General features: G+C 38.1%; 1 protein-coding gene across 16 annotated transcripts in view; it reads right to left on the reverse strand.

The window, feature by feature from the left end:
* rbms3 (RNA binding motif, single stranded interacting protein) overlaps nt 1-27315 on the reverse strand; it is a 312168-nt gene that overhangs the window by 122240 nt on the left and 162613 nt on the right. For all 16 annotated transcript variants that reach the window (XR_006372710.1, XR_006372709.1, XR_006372711.1 and 13 more), the window contains one exon: nt 26205-26296. Coding sequence is in view for 13 of the 16 variants with exons in the window: in XM_044138143.1 (XP_043994078.1) it covers nt 26205-26296 (92 nt within the window). In the remaining 3 variants the exon portion in view is untranslated. The remainder of the gene's footprint in view (nt 1-26204; nt 26297-27315) is intronic.

Below are 27315 nucleotides of genomic sequence, written 5' to 3' on the forward strand. Positions count from 1 at the left end.
CCTCTGCGTTTCCTTTCAAAATAATTGCACACTTGTATTTTTCATTCCTTCAATAGATGGAACACAACAGTGAAGGCTCAAACGTGCCGTATGGATGGAATGTACTCTTTACTCTGCTTGGCAGAGTAAATCAACGTTTTCTGAAACTTCTGAAAGAAATGTAACCTTCAAAGTAAGCTTTGTAACAAAAAGCAAGTTGCATTGAAACTTTCGGCCATCAAACAAGTTGAGTGACATAAAAGGTAGAGGGAGGGAAAGGCAACTGAAAAATTGTGTATAGTAGAAGAATGGTACCAGAGGACCTTGTAACATTGGTCACAGAGACATAATAAGTGGTCGGGGATGATGGAAAGTCAGGACCCAGCAAGCCTGCAATGATGAGGTTGTAGGATTGGCGAGCTAGTGGGCAGTTAGTCAGTCAGAATCTCATTCTATCCATCAAAGATGTTAAGATAATAAATCTTAACTGACAGTCATCACCACTCCGCTTGAGCAACAAAAGACTGGCCAGAACGGGCCAGGCAATGAGGTGTGGAAGATTTTGTGAATTTAGAGCTTTTTGAGCAGAGATTTAGCGTCATTCTGCCCTGCATGGCAGTGACTTGCACAGAACAAAAAAAATAATATTACTTTAAAGAAGAAAAACATTTAACAGACTGCTGCCCTCAACCTTTAGTAGTTTTCTTCTTTCTTTTTTGCCCTTTTTTCCATCAGGAGTCCTGTTGGCTTCTATTGCTATCATCATCAAACATTATCACCATAAAAAACAAATGTGCACAGTACCATAAGACACTTCATCAGCTTCTGGCCATTCAAGTGGAGAAAGTAGCCTTTCTAAATGCTACATAAGAGGCCTTCAAATCACTTAAAACTGCTAATGTCTAAACAACAAAGACGATGTGCTGGCGTCCCAAAGGACATACGCCATTGGGCCTTTTACACCAGCATACCATCTGTGTCCAAAGTGTTGTCTATGAGAGTCTCATAGATCATAGAGGATCTATGAGCTCCTCTATGAGGATCTATGAGCTCACAACAAGCTCAGGGAATTGAACTCTCAACCCCTCTGGTAATCTGTGAAGAAAGCAGTGTGATGACTGCAGCTCACTGACCAGAAATGTCACCCTGTCCTTTCCTTTTGTCATAGAGAGCTTGTCGAGTCCTGAGGGCACTGACTAATTACTGTTCCTTCTGCTGGGTTGGCAACATGGAGGAGGCTTGTATACATGCTCTTACTGTATGTGCATGAGATGTCACTTTAATCTCATGTGTATGTGAGAGTTACTGTTCTTCTATATGACTTCACCACCTCTGTAAGGTCAAACTCTACTTGTTTATCAGCTCTTTAGTAGTTGGTGAACAGATGGGCTGCAGCTAAAACAACAATAAACCTCGGGTATCTGTAAACACATATGAAATAGAGCTTTATGGAAATTACACTGGGAGTTCAAAAATGTGAATTGTTTTCTTTTTTTCCCCAACAGCTAAATAATTATTACAAAAAAATCTTATCTTTTATGTCCAGCTTTTATTTTATTAGCATATGAGGGTATACAGTGTTGAGAATAAATAATTCAGTGTTTTTCCTCCATCTCTTTCAGCTAGTTGCAAAGCTAAAGCTAAAGGAAATTAATGACAGAAAACGTCCTCAAAGTTAAGTTTAAAGGGATGTGACACACTCGGGAACGCCCTCTTTAGGGCACAGCTTAGATAGAGGCTAACAAAGGAGATCACAAACTGTTCTTGTGTGTCATTTTGTCCTGCTAGCTCCTAAAAGTAGCACGAGTAATGGACCAGCTGTATTTTGGTATTAATAAATAGAATTCATGAATTCAACTCACTGACTCTTTCTCCACCTCTTACATCAAGAACTCAGCATGGAGAATGGAGAATTCTCCACATCAGCTGTAGGTAAACAATGTTCAAGCTTCACTTTTTCACATCTGTTACTGTAGCATGAGTAATGTGATCTCTTGATCCAGACTATGTTAGAAAATGTGGTACAATTAGTATTACACTTCTATAAGTGCTAAACAAAGGTTTTTGGGAATTACACATATTTGATGCTATTTCTCAACCTGCCGGAAATCGGTGGGGAAGATGTTGCAGTGGACTTTACCCCATTTACAAAATATTTCACCCTGTGACTGTTAGACAAATCGGGAGCAATGAGAGGCTTTCTACAGAGAACATTCAGCCCAAGATGGTGAGATCATCAAGTATGGAAAACAACAGTATAGTAAAAGTAATCTAGTTAGTCCTTTTTATGCCATTTGCCCAATGTTCAAAATTAGAAACGTGTAGAATATTAATTAGGAAACAATGTTTCACAAAATGAGCTTTATTTCTTTACATGTGGATTTTAGAAACACCTACAAAAATAACCAACTGAAAGCTTTTAGCAGACATAACAGGTTCATATGATACATAAATTATTTTGGTCATTAGCCACTAAATTGTATTTTTGTGTTAATTGCATTCCCTTTATGTGGCTATTTATTTGCCCGTTTATGTCAGTTATCAATTCCAATTTTGTGCACCATACTGGTAAAAGGGTCTCAAAGCTGCTCAAATGTATAAACATAATAAATAAAAACAATACCTCTAATATGAAATAGAAAAGAAAACAGGACATATTTGATCTGTCAGTGTCAAAGAAAATTACCTAAGCTTAATTTTCCCCAAGCTAAAATCTAAATCACGATTCAGGTGTGTTGTGATTCAGTTACTGAGTGGCTTGCTCTGACAATGTAACAATGTAGTCAGGACTGAGAACAAAGAAATTAATCTTGAATTAAAATCAAGCAAGAAATAATTACATACAAAACAAATTACTGAAAAGTTGGTTTGGTAGAGCAGACTACACAGAAAGGTGCTGTAGTTTTGACCACCCTGACATGGTCATGTGTTCACTACCATGTCACTATTACATTATTACCTTAAAAAAAAGGAACAATCCACCTGAGCCCCACGAGCCCTGCTGTGACTTACAGTGAAGAGTCTGTTCAATGGGAACGACTTGTGAGCTCTGTTTACATCCTCATGATTTTCTGACTGACAGATTAAGTGTCAAAATTTTGAGTTCCAGCTATAAATAGTCTGTTGACATTATAGACAGTATATTTCCACTGAGGGACATTTGTGATAATTTGTAATAATAATTTAATTATTTAGAGGAAACAAAATATAATTCTGGCAAGACTGATAATGAATCGACATTAATAAATGGTAATGGTTGGGAAATATTTAGTCTGAACTTATTCAGGTTAACTGAACGTATAAATTCTTCACTAAGCTAATAAAACACATGCTACACCTGCTTCAAGATTCAGCTGCACTGGGAATCTCTCACTGGACGACATATCGAGTCATCAGCAAGTTATCAGCCTATATGGACAGAGGGCTTCATTAACACAAACAGTGCTTGCCAGCTAGCGCTGCATAATTTTACACACCCTCTCATCCTGTGTGTGTGGGCGTGTGTGTGTGTGTGCGTGTGCATCACGGAGGATCTTTGAAGGTGTGTTGATATATTTTCATGAATATAGTTAATGGATTTAATCTCACAAATAAATATCCAATAGGGAGAGAATTCACCCATCACTTAGCCTGGATATGCATTTTAAGGGTAATACTTTTGCAATACCACATGAATATTATCAGTGTTTATCAATCAACACATGAATGTTAATAGAAAACACATGAATGTTAATAGAAAACACATGAATGTTAATAGAATGTTTTCTACAACATAATGAACATAATTTAGTTATGTTTACCTCTTTCCCCTGATAACTTGCTTCAGTTTATTTTATTTTTTTGTAATATTTTTGGCAAGTGTCGCATGTTTGAATATGATTTTTGTTGGCAAGTGGGTACATGAAAAACTGTCCTTTATCATACCTGAGTTGCTGATTTAGGCCAAGGTGATTTAGCGTGTGTGTGTTGGTGTGTCACAGGGGCAGAGGCATGCTACAGTCAGCAGAACAGGGTTGCGCCTCACTGTTTGTCCCTGCAATGTGTTTAATGGGCGCTGCACACACACCGCCTCCCTGGTGAGAGTGATGTTAATTACCGTGCAGCACCTAGTGACTCTTTCTTACTGCTTATCACAAAGTGACACAAACATACACGAGTGCATCTGCAAATATAGATCCAACCGCCTTGGTACTGCAAAGATCCATCCATTAGGTAGGCAACGACATGCAAATCCTTTCACAAATAAATTCACACTCGCATATGTATGTGTGGCTGTACAGGAAAACCACACACCACAAAGACAAGTAACCAAAAAAGATAGTGTATTGAAGCATCTCTAATGAGTCTTTTATTTCAGTCCCAAGGGGATTCTTTTTTTCTACCTTAATTTATCTTCAGGTCAAAGTACTTAATGGATATAGCAAGTGAAAGATTCTATGTACATTAACCTTCAGTAAAAATATCTCACATTATGATGGTACTAACAAATTTTTAAAACAGAAAAAAATCATATAATGATCAAATTCCCTTTTATTTAAAACAGAAAATCCTTACCTAGTCATATGGTAGTAATAATAATATATATTATTTATTACAGTTAGTATTATTGAAAGTTTTCTTATTTTAATACATATAAGAAAAAATACAGAAAAAGTATTGTAAGAGTTTTCAAGTGATTGTTCCACATAGTTTGATAAATTTTTGCACTTTTAGTCATTACAGAGTAATATTGGAAGAATAGATGTATTACCCAGAACAGCTAATGGTATAGTAAACTGTTCAACTACTTCAGTGGCATGGTAACTTGCCAGTGATTGCTGGTGCCCCTTTTCACACTGTAGCTGACCAAAAGGTTTTCTACCAGCTGAATTTGCCTTTGTAAGCACGGTAACAATGTGGTAGAATTTTTTTTTGTGTCTCACATGTGGGACACATGTGAGACCCGTGTGGAGCAACATGTGGGACAAGGGCAATGCTGTGTTATTCTATGATTGGTTTAGCTGATAGGAACCTCACTCACCCTCTCTGGTACTCATTAAAATTATCTTAGACCATAGGAACCAAACTCAAAGTCAGAAAAAAAAATAAAATAAAAAATCAGTCAAGCAAGTCCACCGGTTTTTGTCATACCGATCACAATGAAACCGAAAAGATGTTTGGGATCCCAAATTTGTACCAGGCAAGTGCATGAGGGGATGGTGACGTTGATATGTAAGAACAAGAAGGTTTCCAATTCTAACAAATTATTAATCTTTGTAAAATGAGGTTTTTCTTGTTATACCAAGATAATGATCCTGAATTTATTTCCAAGCTCTGGCAGTTAAATGTTTCTGCATTATCTAACCAATCAGAGAATGAAAGTCATACCAAGTAGTACAGTGATAAATGCAGAAGGCTTTCTTTCACTCTTGTATGCAAATAAAATGGAGTTAATCATAGTCTGAAGTGTCACAATCAAGCTACATAACTATGTGAAATATGTCTTTGATTCCCCAACAACTATTATGGTTGTTTTAAGCCTCTTGAATTAATGCTCGACATCCACATTTCATTCTGATCTTGATTGCCTAACTTAAGGTTTTATCATAATCTGAAGTTGAGTTGGTTTTGAAAAAAAAAGAAAAAAAAAACAACCTGTGAAATGTTTTATATATTTTGTTTCAGTGCCCATCATTTAGTTTTACCAGTGAATAGACCTGATTTTGTTCAATGACATTGAAATATTATTACAACTACTGGTTTTCCTTCAGGCAACTGATGAAAGAAAGCAGCTTAATCTACTATCTAAAACACTACGCATTATAAATAAACTCTTTAATACGAAAATATCCACACTGCTCTTGTCAAAGACAATTATCTATCCTGCAGGCTTTTTCAGCAGGTCTCAAAAATTAGAAAATACTTCTGACAGTTTACCTTCAGGGTTGAAATTTACACCATCAGATGCAAATAAACTCAGTCTGAGAACAAAAATAATGCTAGTTCACACATACACAAATACAAAGAAAGCTGTTTTATAGTTTCAGAAATGTTGAAACTGCCAAGGACCCTAAAATCTAAAGCATGCAACAAATAAAGGCTTTTTGTCCAAATGAAAGCATTTGGCTTGTATGGACATTTCAGTGTGTGTGCATACAGTAAATGCATGAACATCTGACTGACTGTGTGTGCATGTGTGAGGATCTTTCCCACCTGAGTGTTTGGAAGTGTGTGGGTAACACACACACAAGTGCTAATAGAATGCAGAAAGTGGTACAGGCCTTTAAGAGCGGGTTTGGGTGTGAGAGTGTTCTGTCTATGGCTGCAATCAATTACAAAGCGTTGGGGCTGCATGTTCTAATCAGAGGCATAAATGTCAGCTCCTTTCCCTCGCACACACCTCCATTTGCATCCATTAATGCAGAGGGAGAAAGAAGAGAACATGAGAGTGAAGTGAAAAAGGGAGAGAGAGAAGCTGCCTCGTGTTTCATCTGGAGGAGGTGAGAGAAAGCTGGGTGATGAAAATCTGTGTTGAAAAATGATGGTCAGGCCGCAATAACTGGTTAGACAGGTAAAACTGCACGACATTATAATGCAGAATAAATATTACTGGTTAAAATAAAACAATACTATTTTTTTTCACTAAAAGCAAATGAAAAAAAAAAAAAAGCTTTTTGTGTTATTTGGAACAATGCTTCCCAGGATTTATTGTGCACGCCTCACTGCTCTATTTGTGATTAAATGTCACTTTACACTTCCAACCTGAGACATGGTTGTTCTATATCCTGCTTAGTTTACGTCTAGGGTTAACCAGCAATACTCTCTAGCGCTTAGTGTATCTTCCTTATACCATATCCACACAACATATGAGTATCCCAACTTGCCGTTTTATTTACAGATCAAATTCAGAAAGCGGAACTGATTAAATGAAGTAAATAAAACAACAATCTTCCATTAGTTTCTTACCTATTAGTTGCAAAAGTATTTATTTATTTTGCAACTGGGCTTCACAACTTTTTATTTCCAAGTGATACAAGAAGTGTTGGTCAAATTCAGTCACACTCAATGAAAAACCCAAAAGCTGCTGGCTAGAAAGGCCAATTACGTTCTCTTCAACCTTTACATTAAGGTAGATATTTGCATTGGTAATGAAAGAGTCAATGAAAAAACAGGTTGTTCATGACAGCGCAAAATGCAAAAGGGGCCCCAGTCTGAAGCATACACCAGCAGGAACATACTATTGGATAATTTCAGGTTCTTCTCAACAGTATCTACAGTCTGAAAGAGCAAATGGATTAGCTATTTTAAAATCATGAAGTTAAAGCAAACTATTAACTGTGTGCCCTGTTAATGATTTTTAGTGCCTCTGATAAAGTATTATTTCATTTTGAAGATGGACCTGAAAGACCTTCGGAGCTCAGATGGACTGTTTGAGCTGCAGCTGTAATTGTAATTATCCTTTTATGCTAACAACATACCTTTGTAGAGACTAAAGTCATGTTGGAAAAGCGCAAGAGAAGGAAATGGAGTAAAAGAGGAGGGTGAATAGTAGCCAGAGGAGCAACAGAAGCATATCACTTCCTCTCTTCCTTCCTCTCGTCTCCCTAAACAGCAAAACAGTGAAAGCTATTCCCCGAGCTGCTGTACAGCGTTTCAAACGCTTCCTAAGTGATTAAAAGTGTGACAGCACACACTTGTATATGTCTGCATAGCATGTAAACAACTAGTTTGTTCTGGTGCTGGATTTTTGTGCATCTTCCCAAGCCAATAGCTGGAGGAAATGCTCAGGGTTCATGCAGTTCGTTTGGCTTCTCTACATTTTTTTCAGGGACTAATCAATCCTTTCCTGGATATGAATTGATGTTCCATCGATGAACTCTCGCTCTTGGATTTTTCAGTCGAATATGTTGGAGTGGTTCCCAGAGTAGATCCAGGGAAACATCTTGGATGTAATAGTCAAGACGGAATATTATATACACATAAAATGTTTTTACCAAGTGATAAACAGTAATTTCCTGCACTTCCTGAAAATTCTTCAAGCACAGCGAAGGTGGTTAAAGGAGGATATTACGCACAATTTATTTTGAGATTTATATCATTCTACATTGTCATTACCTTAACAAAAACTTACCAAAAGTGTATCTTTCTGGGTATACAATTATATATAAGTCCATGCTGTGATTCATGATTTTATTGAATTGGTCCGTTTCATACATTTTGACATGTGAAACTAACCTACCGGTACTTTTCTAGAAAGAAGTGCCACTGGAGTGTAAGATACAATGTCTGCATTTAATCATGTTTTCAAATACAGCGTTTTCAGTTGAGTCCATTATTATTATCATCACGCGCATATCATTCTTGTTGCACTAGTATTTTCTTTCCACTATATGATAAACATTGTGATATTACCCTTCTTGCTTCAGTTCTGGCAAATGGCAAGGTGCTATATTTTCTTCACACATCCATCTTACCCATACCGTCTCATCAACTGCTACTATGAAGACCACTAACATCTAAGTTGTATTTAAGGCTGAAGGCAATTAGATCAAAAAGTGTAACTGTAAATGTTTAAGTTGAAGTATATGGTGGTTCAAAGTTGTATTTATAAAAATCATGACTTTGCAGAGCGGTTATCATAAAATTGATATTTTAAAATTAGGAATTTCTAGGCATTTCTTTGATTAATGCCTCCTTGTTCAGCATGCCAGTTTAGGTGAACAGCCATGTTTTAGAACATCTGCATGTGCGATACTCTTTCTATTTTCAGATGGATTGGACAGTGGTCCACAAAAAAACTGGGATATTGTTTTATAAAGTAACCCTGCATCAGATTTAATTTACTAATAGATGTGGATATATTAAATTACAAGTATCAAATGTTCTACTTGCTTTATATAACTTAGGTTACTCGTAAGCTGCTGTGAACCAGAAACACTGCTGAACCTGTCACTTCCTCTTGAGCTGACAGGCTTTATTAGAGGAAGTAAGGATGCTCCTGTTTATTCATGATCACTCTGCGGCACGTGGAATGCATCAAACTAGATCCACCATGCATAAGCTTGTTACATCCGTTCAACTTGTGCTGCATTGCTACAATGGCTTTAGTCAGTCATTTGTGATGGAATCAGATTTGTGCCTGAGAATGAATGTGTGGGAGAAGAGGAACACATGCCACAATATTGTGGGAAGGCAGATTGCCAGTGCTCAAAAGAAAAAAAAAAAAAAAAAAGTGATTGCTCACTTATTGGGACTTGTTATGGTATCACAACAATAAGCCTGACTGTCATCCACAAATAAGCATATGGCTGAAATAAAAAAATAAAATGTCAGCACTCCCAGAGCACAGTCACACAAAGACACACACACAAGAACAGAACTTCATTCTGTTTGGCTGTTGCTGTTGTTAGTTTATGACCTAAACCGTCCATTGTTGAATTAGCCGCACAGATAGGAGTGGGTGGCTGAAGTCACAGTGCCAGGCCTACACTATCCCCACACGCACACAAAAAAGCCACAACACAAACTAACTCCTGGCAAGGGACGGAGAGGCAGTATTTTTTTTTTCCAAAAACTGATTACCTTCATTCTCTCCAGTTACTTTCTCTCAGCGACAAGCTGTTCCTTTGGCAGCTGTTTCCACAATGTCAATCCCCATTCGTGGGAGGAGATCAGGGAGGATATGCGCCTGTAAACGTCCACGTACGATGGAGGGAGACGGGTCAGAAACTCTCTTAATGCAAATCAGTGTGGAAACATGCCAGGCTTTTTCCCGTCTCTGAAGCACTGGGATACTGAAACTGAACACAATTAGCCCTCAGCACCAGTGTCCGAAGCCGGAAAACCTTTTTTTCTTTCAGAGGGTTTGGTGTTATTATTCTTGGATCCCTTTCCATCCAAATGGCGGGCCTCATTGTTTTGTTTTTCCAGGTGTTCGTTCTCCTGGTGACCTGCTTTCATCACACCGGCCTCATATACACCGAATATTCTCCAGGCAATTTCCCTCAGTTTAGATTGCTGACATATAGAGGTCAACTATTTTCATCATATTCTATATACACATTAAATATACAAAAAATGCTAATGAATCCTTGGCAGGATTCATTAGGGGATAGATTGTACTTTTCTTTAATGCGTGAGTCAAATATGGATAAGGACCCTAAGGGTGGTGCATCACAACTTTTCTCTATAATTAGGAATATGAGAAATGTTGCCATTGGAAACAAACCTGAAGCAGATCATTACAGTAACTTTTCTTAACTTGGCTTTTTAAAAATCTTTTATATTTAGCCCAAAATGTAGAGACAGCCTTTATGTCAGCAGAACAACGGATTGCCTGTCACACGAATAAACACTACATCAAACGTAAATCTCTCTTGTCTGCTATCAAAGCATCTTTATCTTAGAGACCTCCCACTGAGCATGCTCACTAGGAGCTCACATTTGAGCCCCTAATGCACAAGCAATAAGATTATGGCTGTCGATGTAAGCCTTGAATTACTCACGTTATGACTTGATTGGCCAATAATTTGATTGGAGTAACATCTCTACTTCCCCTCCTGGTTTTTCAGATCCCATCTTGCCTAACCCTGACTTCACTACAGTTTCCTCCTGCTCCTCCTCCCTCTTCTCCCTCTTCCTTAAGGCAACAAGCAGCCTTACTGCCAGCTTCTGAAGCATGGGTGTGACTGTCTCCATGGAGACTGCTAAACTGATTTATTAATGGAGACAAAAAAATGCGTCCATCTATTCCCCTTAGAGTATTAAACAAAATCATGTTTTCTTATGAAAACATAATGTGCTTCAGGTTTGTTTCTTGTGTTAATGTATTATGACAGTGTCCATGAATACTCATTAACTCATCTACAATTAAACTAAAATAGACAATTGGAGAAGACATTCAACGTGTCTTATATTTTTATATCATCTATTGTAAAATTATGCTGATATCTACAGATTGTGTGAAATCCAAAATAACTCTCATCACACTATCCTCCATCATATATTGCTATGAAAATTAGCATCAGATGTCATGTAGATCACTCTTTTTCTGTGTCTGAGCCAAAGGAAAAACTGAGGTTTTGACTGCAGATGCATTCCGTTTGTTAATCAGTTTTTTTTACTACCTTTTATTACCATTTGCTCCACAGATTGATTAGAAGAAGACTTATACTTCTACAATCCCTGAATGTCTCATTAATATGAAGTATTTATGCTAGTGAATACTCTAAGAGGATTTTCTTAGAGCAACAATGCTCGTGAGAAGTGGAGCAGAAATGACCTTGTCATTTTTCTTTTTTGTCGTATGTGATTATCAGCCACTGATTTAAAGTGGCTCAAAGCTCAACATTGAGAGATTTTATTAGCAACTTCTTTCACTCCTTTCATAAGTTAATATTACTTCTGACCTATTCACTGGACAAGCTAAATCTTAACTTTGTGAACCCAAATTTAAGCTGGAGATGTTGCTTTAACTTCTTTACTCTTGGGACTTGGATTGTGTCTGGTGATACCTAGAGGTATCAGTCTTTGGTAACTTCTGACTTTTTGAGTTTTAAGCAGCCTTTAAACTATTCTTTTACAGTCTTTTCCATCTTTCCTTACTACAAAGGTGAAATTTAAGATAGCTCATTTGAGCTTTCAGCCTATAAAAAAGCTGAAAAAGGAAGCATTGTGAAAATAATCTGTAAATGTGCAACTTAAAAACATAAAAACCCCTGACATCTATTTCCTAACATGTGATGGGATATCGTGAAGAGAAACATCCCTATTTGTTGGCTTAATCTCGTAGAGGCGCCTCTGGGAGACTGATCATTATTGGACATGGCAGTGTCTCCCTACCAGCTCGTTTGTCAATGCTGCCTCTGCCTCTTTCTGACAGTTATGAGGTGTTCGTAGCCTTTTAATAAGGGTGTGTGGAATCTGCGGTGGTTCCTGCATTGCTATAGGGCGGAACGACACTGCCAAAAAACATATTGTGTACACAGCTCTGACTTGCTCTCATGAGTACTAAGCATTTCTGTTTAGATATCTGATAAAGCAGATGTCAATGATGTTCTGCATAAGGGGCAAAAAAGGAAGGAAGAGAGGCATTAGCCATCATCTAATGTATAAACAACCTCAAGCAGATACTTAAGAGTCTTTTTGCAGTACATAGAAGATAAATAGTTGATTCTGTTTGACTGCTTGCTTCAAATTTAATTTGTGAAAAGTGTGGTTAACTCTGCAAATTAGCCAGGGAGACGTTTTGTATCTATGTCACAAACCAAGCAGAGAAGGAGGATGCAGATGGATGCTCGCTCTACTGAGCCGGTGGCTTGATGGTAATCATATCCCCCCCCCCAACTCTCCCTTTTCCTAGCTTGTCTACCGTTCTCAATTTTAACGTTCTTCTCCTGTCAGACTCCTTTGGAAAAAAGCAGCCATCTGCTACGAATCACGTCATGCTCTGAATCAAATGTAACAACACACACTTGCAGACATGTAAACACAGGCGTACGCAAATGATGGCGGCAGACAAATCACAGTTGCAGAGACAAACAAAGACATCGCTCAGAGCTGAACAGGTTTGAAACATATGAGAAGCCACATCTGAAGGAGAAGGCTCTGAAATAAAACTGTTTAAAAAGCATTCAAGTAAAACTAAAACAATTTCACAAGAATAATAGTTTAAGTACGTTCGGATAACATGCATAAGAACTACAAAAACCATCCGCTGCCAACAAGATAACACCTTGTGGAACTGCTAAGAAATCTCAGAGTGGTCGAAGAGAAAGGTCACCTCCTTGATTGTGTCATGTGATAAAAGAAGGAGACAACAGGAGTGAGATAACCAAAAAGATAGCGCGAAGATAAAAGCGAGACATCAACCCAATAACATTCTGCACAACACACCAACAGCACAAAGATAACAAAAAGAATCTGAATATAACAAGGAAAACAAATATATCAAAGAGGAATGTTGGAGAAACAGCAGCAAGGCAGAACATCAAGCATACCATAAGTGAAGGAAAAGAGCATACTCGCTTTTAGGAACGTAAAGGAGCTATGAGAAACATTGACAGGCATAACAAAGACAAATAAAGATACATGATAGATATAGAGTGAAAGGGAAACAACACAAGTCAGCATGCATTCACAAGACTGACATTACGATGTATGCATGCAAAACACTGACACTGCAGAGAAACAAAGGGCAGCAGAGAATCCTGGAAGTTCTAGATAACAGTTTCTCTGAATAAATATGCAGAAAAGCTGAGTTTGAATGACAAGCTATTATAAAATGTAACATTTGCCAACAAGCAGTGTAATGAAACTGACTTTCAGACTTCAAAGTCTTTTAGTGAGAGTGTGTGAGATAGACCAACACAGTAGAACATCACTATAAAGTGGAAATGAAAAACATGTTTTGTATTTCTACAAATACCAACTGAAAAGTGTGGCACGCTCATATATTCAGTGCCTTTTACTCGGAACAAAATCTGAAAATCTGGCCCATAGATTTTCTGTGAGGTTAAGGTCAGGGTAATTTGCTGCCCAATCAAAAACAGGAACACACTCAACACTGAACCAACTTTTGGTGCCTCTGTTAGTGTGGACTGGTACCCATAGCTGAGCATCAATGACTTTGAATCGCCTACTGACCCAGAGTGAGATACTGTTTAAAGGCTCAGGATACCTTTGCAGGTGTTTTGAATTAATTGGCTAATTAGGGTGAGACACAACCAACTGCCAATAATAACTTTCTTCACGGTATTCTAGTTTTCTGAAACATTGAATTTTGGGTTTACATCATCTGTAAGTCATAAATCCTCACAAATCAAAATTAGAAGAAAGAGAAGGTTGGAATATATGAGTTTTAGTTTGTGAAATGACTGGCTAGAAAAAAAAAGGCATTCTTGCAGTTTATTTAATATTTTTAGATATACCTCTATGTGTCAAAATGACCCATTCAAGTGTAGATCTAAATCCAATATGACAAGACTTGAGAATTTATGTTCACAGAATATTTGACAAATGTCCGAAGACACTGTTAAGGCCTGCAGCTGTAATTATACCGAAAACTCCTTCAACAGTGTTGATTCACATACAAATGCATTCCAGCAGTTTTAAGCAGCATTTTCTATCCACTTCTCAGTTATGTTCCACGTTGTTTTGGTTTATCACATGAATAGTCCAATACAGCTTGTGGATGTAATGTGAAAAAATGAGTAAAAGTTGAGATATGAAATCTTTAGCATGGGACTGAAACTTGGCTGTTAGATAGTAATTGTAACAACAACAACAACAATAAAAAAAAATAAAAAATAGAAAGAAATTCTTAAATAAAACTGAAGAAATATACAACATGTGTTTCTTTCCCAGCCTGAAGGACATTGGGATCTTTGGAGCTTCAGAATGTGCTGAGTTTTGTTTGTAATCCACTTTGATGAAAAGCCAATAATCTAAAAATCACCTCACTGGGGCCTAAGACATCCATGTGCCATACATCTACCTCTCCCCATTCAATTTACTCGTCCAGACTGCTGACCATCTCTAACTACATCCAGACCCTGGAGAAAACTGTGGTAGGAGAAAGATCCTCTACTTCACTCCACTTTAAGATCTACACTTTATCTTCCTTTTCTCCCCCTCATCCATTTCTTCTCCTCTCCTGCAAAGTAGCACTCCTAGAATATGTCTTGAATGCTTTGGCCCTTCTGATTAAAGATAAACTACAATGACCCCTCTTATATCTTTGGATCCTGTTTTTGCACACTGACAAAAAGGTGAATAATTTAAGATAATGTGTCAATTGAAAATGTACAAAAATAGAAAAAAAATGTGTCATTTTTATTCAAAGTGTTGGATAATCACAGCTTTATTGCTTTTCTTATCACTTTGTATTTCACAGCTAAGTCCACATACAGAGATACTCTTGAGGGCAGAGCTAGTGAGATGAGAAACAAGTAAAAGAGGCCCGTTAATTCCAGTCTTCCTCCTGCTCATTAGGCAGGATGAGCGGCTGTCTTTGTGTCAAAGAGCTGATCAGCAACTCCAGCCCTGATCTGCTCTGCTTGGACTCAAAGCTCCGTCTTTCTACAGACGTCTCACATATGATTGAGGCAACTGGAAATGGATACAGTCAGGGTAATTTAACGTGGCATACCCACTGAATTCATTCACGAAGAGGAAGATACTGAGGGAAAAAGGGAGCAAGAGAAGGTGGTGCAATGAGAGGAAGGTATGGGTTAAAGGACAGAGGGACAATTGGGAAAAGTAGAAATGTGTGAAGAAGTACTGAGGTAAAGAAACACAAAGTAGAAGGTATGTGTCCGATGGAATTGATATGATTTAAAAAATACTAATGCTAAATTTAGGAATTGATCTTATTGAAATTGCGTAAGCTGCTAAAAAGACATAAGCAAATGTATGAAGATACATGTCCTCCATCACCTGGACTGACTCAGAAAAACTCAACCTGGATTCCCAAATTCCTTTATCTGAAAAATATGTAACTAAATCCAAATGGTGGAGGGCTCTTTACAGTTTATGAACATTCAAAATGTGTAGAGCTAACATTGCTAAGCAGATGTAGAGATGAATGGAGAAACAGCTAAAGGGAATGCATAAATGGGGATATATAAGGATGAGTCTCAGGGTGGGTGGTAAAGAGGATTCCAATCAATGACTTAATTAGCATGACTGATGAAGACAAATTGAAATGGGTTATCTGAGTCAGGAGAGAAACGAGGAGTGAAATTTGACATGTCTTCAAGAGAACCAAAATAAGCAAATGCAGAGCTGAGATGTTGAGGAGAAAGTTTTAAATCCTATTTGGGCCTAAAGTTGTCAGTAATAAAATAGAAAAAAAAAGTACTCCTTAAAAATGCACCAAACTTTCTCGGTGAAAGCTTTGCTTAACACTAAAGGTGTGCGATTGATTTTCCAATACTCGCGTCTGTTCCCGGGTTGTCTTCTCAGGGCCAGCTGAGTAAATGAATGCAAAGCGTTTCACCTGGTCTATGTGTGTCAGCGTCGAGCGTGGAAGCCCGGTCCTTTGAACGCCGTCTCTGTGGGCCCACTAATTGAGCCAGATCAATTCACAGAGACAGCAAGCAGGTTGGCACAGTTGCCACATCAAAGAGATTCTAATAACTGCACACTGTGGCCATTACTAAGCCTGAAAAAGCCATATTTATATTTGCTTCAAAGCCAGCCTGGCAGCAGTGAACAAACTGAGAAAGGAGGCCTTGAGCATTCATTTTTTGAGCAGATGATTGGACACAAGGCCATTTTGGAACAATTTGAGAGCAGAATAGATAATATTCTCATGTGCACAAATACAATCGTGCTTTAATTAGGTGCAGCTTTGCAGCGAGAGTGGGGAGTCATAAAACCTGCGAAAATACACTGATGATCGACTGATTATTCCTAAGAAGAGCTATGTTTCACACAACCACCCTTTGATATTGTTGAAGCATCTTTCTACCATACTCCACAGACTATTCCTTTAAATAATCCACTTAGTATTCATGTTTCATGACACGAAGGGGCAATTCACTAAGTTTTTTGGGTGAAATAAGTCTGTGTAAGAAACATTTGCACCTAAAATACAGCAGTTGTAAAAAATAAAAAAAAATAAAAAAATACAGCACTTCAGGTGAAGTGGGGTCATAGTAAATCTATTCAAAATATTTGATATATAACGTGAACTTTGTTGTGTACAACAGTAATGCCAAAGTCAAGTCCTGGAGAGCTACCTTCCTGAAACTTTTAGATGCATCTCTTCTTCAATACACCTGATTCAAACAAAGTGGATCATTACCAGTCCACTGCAGAGCTGAACAGCTGCTAGTGAGGGAATTCAGCAGTTTGATACAGGTGTGTTGGAGACGACTTTTTAGTGCAAGTACATGGCTATTTCCTGAAAACGGCAAACCCACTCCATATATTGCATCATAAAAAGTGAAAGTACTTGGTCTGTAAGTCCAGGGCACGACTGATTCACAGAAGTATCAGTTATGCTAACGTTGTCTCTTGCCAGTTATCTCCTTCCTATTCATTATTCACTTTCTCACTTGCCTCTCTCTGCTTGATAAGTGATAAGTTTGTAACTTTGTTCATTAGTGTGGGCCTGTCTCCTGCTGTACAGGCTGTCTGAGGTGATATAATGGGTGCCAGACCTCTGGCTCTCCCCTTCCAGCTATCACTCTCTCTACCGGGTCTCACTTTGTGTCCCCCTCTCAACTTCCATTTTTCTTGCAACCCTTCCTACTTTTTCTTTCTACTTCATCTCTTTCACTCCGGCTACCTGCGTCTCTGTTTCTCACTTTCTCTCACGCTCTCAGCTCGGCACGTCTCCGCGTTGCTCTGCGAAATAATTTACCACACGCAGTGCTCCCGCGTATGATTGAAGCATAATTAGACAGCGGAGGCAGGGAAGCCAGCAGAGGTGCTTTGGAGCCAGCGCTCGTCAGATGGTCCGTCTCACTCTCACTGGCTTTGCCCTTCAAAACTATCACTTCTGCAGCAGGAGCTGGGAGGGATGTGCTGTGACGAGCCACTGCTGAGCCAACTTTGGCACAAAAAGTCAGACATTAGCGAGGAAGTTTATCTTTTTTTGGATGTAAAATTATCTCCCAACATTGCTCTCGTTTGCAATGTCTTGCAAAAGTTTTCATACTCCTTACACTTTGTTATAACTATATAAATATTTTGTACTACATATATAAAGCTGTACTTTACTATAAAAATGGATAGTTATGGGGCGTGCTAACCCTCTGCGCCACCATAGCACGTTTGGAGGCTTTAGTCCTCGACGTGGATGTCGCGGGTTCGACTCCCGGTCCCGACGACCACGTCTTCCCCACTCTCCTCACCCGCTTTCCTGTCTGCCTACTGTCACAAAAAATACGAGCCACTAGCGCCGGAAAAACTCTTCAGAGGTAAAAACAAAAATGGATAGTTATTAAACTAATTTTCTGCAACAAATCAGGAGCAAAGTTATAGAGAAGTTTAAAGCCAGATTATGTCATAAGAGAATATCAAAAGCTTTGGACATGTCACAGAGCTCTTTTAAATGGAAAGTGTTACACAACTGCAAATCTACACAACATGGTTGTCTGGCTAGGCAAGAAGTGTAAATAATCAGAGAAGCAGCCAAGAGGCCCATGGAAAGTCTGGAGGAGTTCTACAGTTAATGTGGGAGGATCTGTTGAAGCTGTAAATATCAGTCATACAAATCACAAATCAGGCATTAATGACATAGTGGCAAGAAGGAAGTCGTTGTTGAAAAGTTCCAATAAGAGGTCCAGTCATGGAGAAGACACACTGAACCAAGAAGGTGATCTGATCAGACGATGTCACATAATTTTTCTTTGCTTACATACATAAACCCCAATGTGCGACAGAAAACTGACACTCCATTATCACGGCAAACCATTGTGGTGGAAACATTATGCAGTGGCAAGTTTTACTTCAACATGAACAAGGAAGTTGGAAAAAAATTAAGATGGGAATAGAGTTTTACCTTACAGTCAATGATACGTTAGAATGGGTTACATTAGACCCAAAATTATGTTAGAATGGCCCAGTCAAAGTCCAGACTTGCTGTTCACAGATGTTCTGCTTCTGATCTAATTGGTTTCCAGAAGTTCAAGGTGATAAAATGCACACAATCTTATGGTTGTAATTTGATGAAATCAGGAAAAAAAAGTCAAGGTAGAAGGATATTTTTGAAAGTAATGCAGTTATTGACTATCTTAATTTTTCAATTCTTCAAATAACAATTTAAAATATGTTTTTACTTGTCAGATATGTTCTTAATATAGACATGACAATAAGGTTTGGACTTTAAAGCAGCATACATTTCAGGCTGCTTTGAAATCTAAGAGCTTTTTATCCTTCTTTGCACAAAAAATGATGGAGAGGGATACAACTTAAAGTGAAATATTCACAGGCCATACGCAAACAGTGGAAACCATCATTCAGGTTTGTTAGTTGTGTATAAATGGTGACTATGGTGAGCATAAAATATGGAGCTGGAGCTGTTGTGAGCAGCTATGATCATTAGGATGCCAATGTTGATGGCAGCTTCAGAGGAAAATTGCTGATCACTGCACTGACACCATCTGCTCTGCCAACAAACACTGAGGCAGATGTCAGAGGGGAACTGGCATTACATTCAAAGTGGCACACATCGCTCCGAAAGGTGCGTGATGATGCTGAGTGAGCACCTGAATCCCCAGTGTCTGTCCAATTATCCCACTGTAAAAAGAATACGCTGTATTCCCAGCGCATTTCTTCCAAATTTAACCCATGCAATGGGAAGAAGCGGGCCTCACTAGGCTAGCTATTGTCAGCAACCAACTGTAACAGCACTGTCAGCCGTCCCTTTGATTACCGCCTAGAGGTCACCCTGTGTTGAGCCGAACCATGTGGTCCGGTGTATCAGCTGAGCTGAGACGTCAGAGAAGTCACCTTTAAAGGATAATAAGAGGACTGCTGACTGACTGCAGACCACCCAGGGGGGATTCGTGCTTCTTCCACATGAATATAAATGTGATATTGACAGAAAATTTTCCCCAGGAGAGAGAAGCGAACAGACAGCAGAAGAGGCGGCGCGGCGGACACAAAGTGAAAGTGAAAATTCATGAGAAACAGACAGCAGGACTGATCACTCAACTTTGTTTCACACTGTTGTGGTTTCTGCTGTTCATTACTGCTTGATGGACCAGTGGTTCCTCTCGGTTTTTGCATAAATATTTGGGATTTACTTCAAGGACACATGTTAATGATGCCATTAACACAATTTCCCTAACATTTGGAGAGTCAGTGGAAAGTAGCAACCCTCTGTTTGCCCTTACTTCTAAGAAGCCTATAAATATTGATACACAAAAGGTTTCATTACTACTGTGTACAGTGAAGGAAACGGGTCCAGAACTGAAACTGCTCGTTGAAGAGTAAACATTTAGATTAGCAGTTCCAAGAGAATTTAGTTTCTAATCCACACCTGTAACCCTAACTACTGCAGAGAAAGGAAGTCAAATGTAAGCCAGTATTTGGCTAGTAAGTCAATGTATAATTTCATGATACCATAAAGTAAAATAAACCATTGCAAAATCTATTAATTAGTACTATGGTTATCTTTTAAAATGGCAAAACTATGTATGTCAGCAAACAGACAAAATACCTACATATTTTCCTGAACGCAAGATGCCCACAGTGAAACATGTTGGTGACAACTTCATGCTGTGGGGAGGATTTGCCCTTTTCCACAACATGGACAGGGACATTATTCATAGTTGATTGCAATATATTTAGCCAAATACACCTTCCAAAGAGGTTAGAAATTGTGAAATCTTATTTAAGTCTCAAATCCAGACTTAAATAAAATTTTACAATTTGTGGCAAGACTTGGAAATGGCTCTACGCAGATGCCGTCAGTTCAGTTTGAAAGACATTTAGCTATTTTGTAGAACTTTTTTGTAGAACTCTGAAATCTTTCCAATAACGCACCAAAGTTTTCAATTGTACTGCTTGGAAATTAAACTTTTAAATGAAACCCCATTCTGGCTTAGAAAGAACACAAAGTAAACTTACACATTTTTTATTCTTTCATCACTGTTACTTTTATCTTTTACAAGCAGCTGCAAAAATATGCTACATATAAGCAATTATATTTTTCATGTCACACCATTTGCAGATTTTGTCCAATGGTCCCCAACTTAAACCACTGATGGGGCCACAGTTCATATATAATCTTTTTGAAAAAAAAAAAAAAGAGAAAAACTCAGCCATGCACATGTAATTATTTCCAGATATCGCTAGATCCCACTCGACTAGAATAAATAAATACCCAACATGCCATCAATAAATAATTTGAAGCAAAAACAGGACATTTTGCATGAAAAAACTAACTCATTTGCATTTATGCTCTTTCATCTCTAAAAGTATCACAGGATTTCTAGTCAAAGTTCATATTGGAAACAAGAAATGTCCATGGGATATTAGCGCTGCTTTGCTAATTCTCAGATGTACATGCTGGAAAAATAAAGTAGAAAATGGACAGCTTTGTTTTCATCCAGGCTGTTATCAGGAAAAGCCGACTGCAGCGAGAACGGGGAGGGATGATTTCCATAAAGACTGGCTGTTGTCTGAAAGCAAGCAGCTGTCAGGCGGAATTACCTCTCCGACACAGACACCACAATCGAGGGCGCCCTTCCCATAATTCAGTCTGATTGGCTCAAGGGGAAAATGGCAGCCTGTGGAGAGCGAGGCGAGCGGCTGGTTGACAGGTTTGCATCTGCGAGGCTTGATGCAGCGTTTGCCTGTTATCATTTTGTCTGCTCGACGTGTCAGTTTTCTCACTTCGGATAGCTACCTGAACAAAGTGGCACGGAGAGTGGAGTCCGTGTCGTGAGGAAGCAAATAGGTGCCTGTGCTCTGTTTATCAAGACTCTTGCACAAAAGGTGATGAAGAAAATAACTAACATCACATATCTTAGAAGATTTTGGAAATTGGTAGTTTTGTTTTGTAGAAATGCTACTATTTTTTTTAATATTGTCACAAATTTCTAACTAGTACACATTAAAGAAAAAAAAACTGCAGCAGATTTGTTAATGTATCAAATTTAAGCACTTGTTGCTAAGATGCATGTGATTTTTATTCACATGCAAAACAAAGGAGGTTTTTGCATTCATAGACCAAAAATTGCCTGTATTCTTGGTTTTAAAGCACTTCATATAGACAAAAAAATCAAAAATTATTAAGTATTTATACTAATAACAGATCAGATACCATCCACAGAAAAAAGTATAGTTCTAATTTCTGACTAATTAACGTAATTTTTCTTCACATTTGTCCAATTTACTGTATTTACTTTATACAAGTTTTCTAAATTGTGAAAAAGAAAATATGTCCACAGTTGAGTATAGTCTGCAGTATGAGTGCCGTGAAACTGATGGCCATGCAGGGCAGCCTGTTTTTAATTGAAGATCAATCTGTCCAGAGTGCAGTGAAGCTATGAAGTGACATTGGGCAAACAATCAAACTCCAAATGTTGTTAGTAATTAGGATAAAAATCTAACTTTACCTTTACTACTGTGCATGTAAGCATCCAATCAAGCTCTCATTTTGTACAGTGTCGGGTTCACATGCAAACCCAAATACTAACAACCCCACACCTGCAGCCCTCAACATATTCTAAGTGTTCTTCTCTGTGGCTTGTGTGGAGGTGAGTGACAAGGAGGGAGGTGCAGGGGGAAGTGTCCTTTAGGTGTCTTAATTATGGCTCTTCTCCTCCCTCTCACTGTCACCGTCCCCGGGGGAGAAAAGACAAAAAGAAGGCAATGTTTCATCTCTGCTGCCTTGGTATTTTAAATTCCGAGGGGAGTTAGAGGAGAGACAGCAAGCTATTTCTTTGGGAAAGGAAGAAGAGAGAAAAACCAAATGATGGCTTCTCTTTCTCCTCTGTTTCTTGCCTCCTTTGCAGCTGTGTTTAAAATAAGGCATCTTAATAAAAGAGCTTTAATGGCGTCAAAGCAGGAGAAAAAGGCACAACTTGATTACTGTGACGGTTTTATTTAATGAGCTCAAAGCCTCTGGCTCTAACGTGGTATTCGTTTATTACTTTGTTGTGGGGAGATATAAGTGACAAAATGGAGCAAGAGCAGTGAGAGAATTGGGAAGAATGTTCCTCATATGGAAGTTGTGGCGTTGGCGATTTTCTTCCTGATATAGATTCAATCCAGAACTCATCTGCCTTTTTTCCCCCTCTAATGCAAAATACTGCTGTGTTACGTACAGTGAGTAAAATAAGTACTTGAACACCCTGCAACTTTGCAAGTTCTCCCACTTAGAAATCATGGGGGGGTGTGAAGGGGCTGAAATTTTCATCTTAGGTGCATGTCAACTATGAGAGACAATATAAAAATAAAATAAAAACAAAGAAAAAAAAATTGGAAATCAAGATGTATGATTTTTTTTAATGATTTATTTGTGTTACTTATTTGCAGCATGATTTCTTAGTGGTAAAAAGAATTTATTGAATCAAAAAGAAATTAATAACATTTACAAACAAAAGAATTGATATATATACTTAAATAATTTTGTGCTTTTAAAAACTATTTAAAATTAAAACTTGGGTATTTCTCAGTAATTGTTTTTTTTTTTACAAAGAACCCCCCAAAGCAAAACAAAACAAAAAAAACCCAGCAGAACAAATATTTGAATATATTTTATATCCGAAAGTCAATGCTGAGCTCTCTTCTTTTTCAATGAAATTGTGAATATTGAAAATAAAACTGCTGTTGCAGGAAATGGATGGTGCCAAAAACAATTTCATAGATAGGCAGGCCCAAAAATGGCAGACTTAATTATTGATGGGAATAAATTACTCTCATTGGATGTTGGCTGGGCAACCTGTGGTGGATGTGAAAATAAATATGGGTATTAATGTGTACACCAGAGGGTAAAAATGGCATCAAACAAAAGGCAAAGAGAAAAAGACAGGGGGGAGGCATTAGGAGGTAGAGCTGGTGGAGTGATGGTTTTGATACATGGTAAGGAGACATTAGAGAGATGCAGAGGGAGTCTATAAAAACAAACTACTCCTTAATTTCTCTCGCAAGTGTGATAAAAGCACAGGGTTGCAGCACAAAAAGAACACTGGCCTTTCTATTTGAATGAACAGAGCAAGGGGGCATTCAAAGCTCAACTATTATACATAAATGCTAATAAAAAACGATTTCATGAATGTGCCCACGCACACATGCAAACAAAGGTTCTCCAAAAAAGGTCAGCTCCTTTGTTTTGGGACACAGGACCCCCTCAGATGAAAATATTGACAGAGAATAGGTGAGCAATGCAAAGAAAGGCCCTAAAATGAGATGAACAAAGATCCTATCTGTATTCTGAGAGCCTGCCCTCTTATAAATATTGGAAGAAGGACACTGGTGGGGAGAGGAAACGGCCAAATGGTGCATTTGAGAAATGGCACACCTGAGCACCACGCGGGATATCATCTCCCCCTGTCAGATCCCATCCCATTTGATCAAAATAATCGCCACCTTCATCGTTATCATCAATTCTGTCATCTTCACTGGCACCATTCTCCATCCCATCAGCCCATCTTTGGCTTCAAGAGTGGGGGGAGGGAGAGGATTTTTGGGATCAGATCAAATGCTTACATCTCATCTGTGAAAATACTCATGGTGCCCCTTCTCAAAGTCATCACCATATTTATTGCTTCAATGCTGCTGACATTTTTCCCACCTATTTAGATATTCAGACATTGTTGAACATTTGATTGGTGCCGCAGCGGCGCAGGGGAAGGCTCCTGTTGTTTAACAGCAACCGTTGTTCCACTAACAAGGAAATACAAATCGAAATTCAAATTTTAATTTTAAGGAAATTAAATATCCTTAAAAGAGTAAATTATTTCAGTAAATCAATTCATAAGGCAAATGTCCTGTATGAGATGGTAATATGATGTGTGATATTTTAAGCTTTTTGGTTATTTTCAGTGATTTTGGCTTCAAACTAATGAAACCCACAATTAAAGGTTTTTCAGAAAAATAGATTTACACTGATAACAAAAAAAAAAAGACTGTTCAAAGACCAAGTTATGTTATAACTATTATGATAAACATCCTCCACAAATGGCCACCAGTACCCTCAACAAAGGGGGAAAACCAAAAAATATTGCTTCTGAAGAATTGATTGTACCAAAGTAATTTAATGGAATGTTTTGTAGAAGGAAAAACTGAAATTGAAGGTGAACCTTTATAATAAATGTAACGTTTAACTGTGTTCTAATTTTGTGAGATGCATCTATTAAATAAAATGTAAAAATAAAATTAAAAAACTGTATAATTTAATTTCTTGTCAGGTTGACAATCACATTATAGTCACATCAACGTGTCAGAAAGATTTAAGATGCAAATTAGATCACATTGTGGTCTATGTATAATTTCACCATTTAGGCTTGCTTACCAACATGACCTTTATTGAACAACTTACTGCTTACTTAGTCCGTCTCATCTGATTCTAGTTTAACACTTTGTTAATGCGGCAAAACACAACTAAACAGGCTGGTCAAAGTTCACAGAGCAGATCCAGTTCAGGCACAAGCAGACAGACAAATCAACATTCAGCCCACATCACCTCTCTGAAACAAACTACATCCTTATTTTCTGCAAATCTTGTCCTTTCACAAAGCACCAGAAATAAACAGATGTACATACTCCATAGTCACCTTTAAATGTCTGAAAGAAAGACAGAGCAGCTTACAAGCCACAATAAACAGGCTTTCTTATACTAAAAGTTGTCATTAAACTGCAACATATTACAGATAATTACATCCAGGGAAAGTGTGTTCATGGTGTAAAGCTGAATGTTTGTGAGACCCAGAGAGATCCATCTACATTTTTTAAATGCGTTAAATGTACAAATGCAAGTTTTAGCAGAAAATAAATGAGATGGAGACATGAATAGGCATCGGTCGGTTCATAGTACAAAAGTAACCAGAATTACGGAAGTTTACAGTTTAAAAACGTCTACAAAATTTTGTCAAATTTTACTATTTTTTTATGATTCTACATTTCTCTTCCCTACAGTATGGATAAATTAAGCTGTTTTGAAATTTTCTGAAAAGCAATAGCGAGGAAACTGAAGGAGTGCCCACTTTCACTCATTTGGAGCAGCGCTGTTTTTAACTGAAAAAGACCATAAGCTATCAGCAGAACGGCTGTGAAGCAGCCTACTGCAGGCTCAACCTGAGCAGACCGTGTGACTAATTAATATGAGTTCAGTATAATTCTGTCAGTTTGGGGATTTCAGAATCGCAAAACTCTGAATGGTAGATCTTGCACATATATATATATATATATATATATATATATATATAAATAGTCACTGGTTTGGATGGCGTTTATTAGCTGCTATAGCCAGTGATGTGCAATTGCAGGCGCCATTACAGTGAGGCATATAAACAAAACCAAACTGTTCTGATAAGGGATGAGTATGTCACAAAAATGGCAGTAGTGCTCTTATTTCCAATTCAAAACATCCATAAATCAATGATGGCTGTTCCAACAATTTGAACAGCAGTTGCTTTTCAGTTTTATGTAACGGCAAATTGTTGTTTTAATTTTATGTGTAAATACAGTGAAACTGGGATGTTTCTTCAAAATTAAAATGTGAGAACCTCGTACTGACACATGGCTATTCAGTATCTGGTGAAAAAAAAAAAATCCCTCCTTACCTTGGCCATTTGGGCTTGCACCCCAGTGGCTTTGAGAGATGACACGGCCTTCTGAGCTGCGGCTGGACTGTCAAAATCCACAAAGCCATAACCTATAAAAACAAGGGGGGGAAAAGCAAAGAAATGAGAAATAATAAATATTAGTTAGGAAAAAAAATGAGTGCAGATGACTAACAAGGAGAATGACGAGCACTTGGTAATTGTAGCAGTAATAGGTTGGTAACATGACTACAGAGGCTGCCAGTTTTCATATCTGGTGAGCACTACATTGTTTGATAATTAGCGACACTGACGTTCATAGGGGGATGCTATGCATCTTAATTAGTAGCATGGATGAGCGATTTAGTAATAACAAACCCCGGCACCCTGCCCACCTCTACCTCCACACACTCTGATCCAGTAATTCACACACAGTTGCACACACTTTGAGCAAACACCCATAAACAAAGGCACACTGAGTAGCTGTTTCTGGCAGGCTGTGGTTTAATGACACCTCATATGCATTAATTTCAATTAAGGTAATGATCATTTCTGAAAAGTCCACGATTTAAAAACACTGATTAAAGAATATCGGAGATACTTGCATAAACATAAGAGATGTTCATTAATTTTTCAAAGCGACGTTTTTCTCCCGTTCAGCCTTTTGATTTTTGGAGACTGACTCTGGCAGACCCATGTCGTGTTCCTCAATGGCCAGCATATTAACTCAACCCCATTTCACAGCCTCCATAATCCTCTCCCTGGTAACAAATCTCCCAAAGTTTGACAGCACACGAGAGCAGCTGCCATTTCTCTCCCTCTCTCATCCTCATAAAGACACACTTTATAAATTTCCCAGAATTTAACCTCGCTGTTCATCTTCTTACTGCTCTCTTCTATCCATCTCTTTCTCCAAAACACTTTCCCTCTCTGTCTGTCTCTCATATTTTTGTCGACCTTAACAGTCACCAGCTCCCATCTGGAAATTCATCATAGCAGGGATGCAGGGGGGAATGAAATCTGTGACTGTGATTTATGAGTTATTGTGATCCTGACGTTCTGCGGGATGTATCAGAGACGGGGGTCACGTTTGTGTTAATTAAAATTTGGTGGTGGATTAAAAGTAGTCAGT

This window comes from Gambusia affinis, linkage group LG14 (assembly GCF_019740435.1).
Source record: "Gambusia affinis linkage group LG14, SWU_Gaff_1.0, whole genome shotgun sequence".
Classification (NCBI taxonomy): Eukaryota; Metazoa; Chordata; class Actinopteri; order Cyprinodontiformes; family Poeciliidae; genus Gambusia; species Gambusia affinis.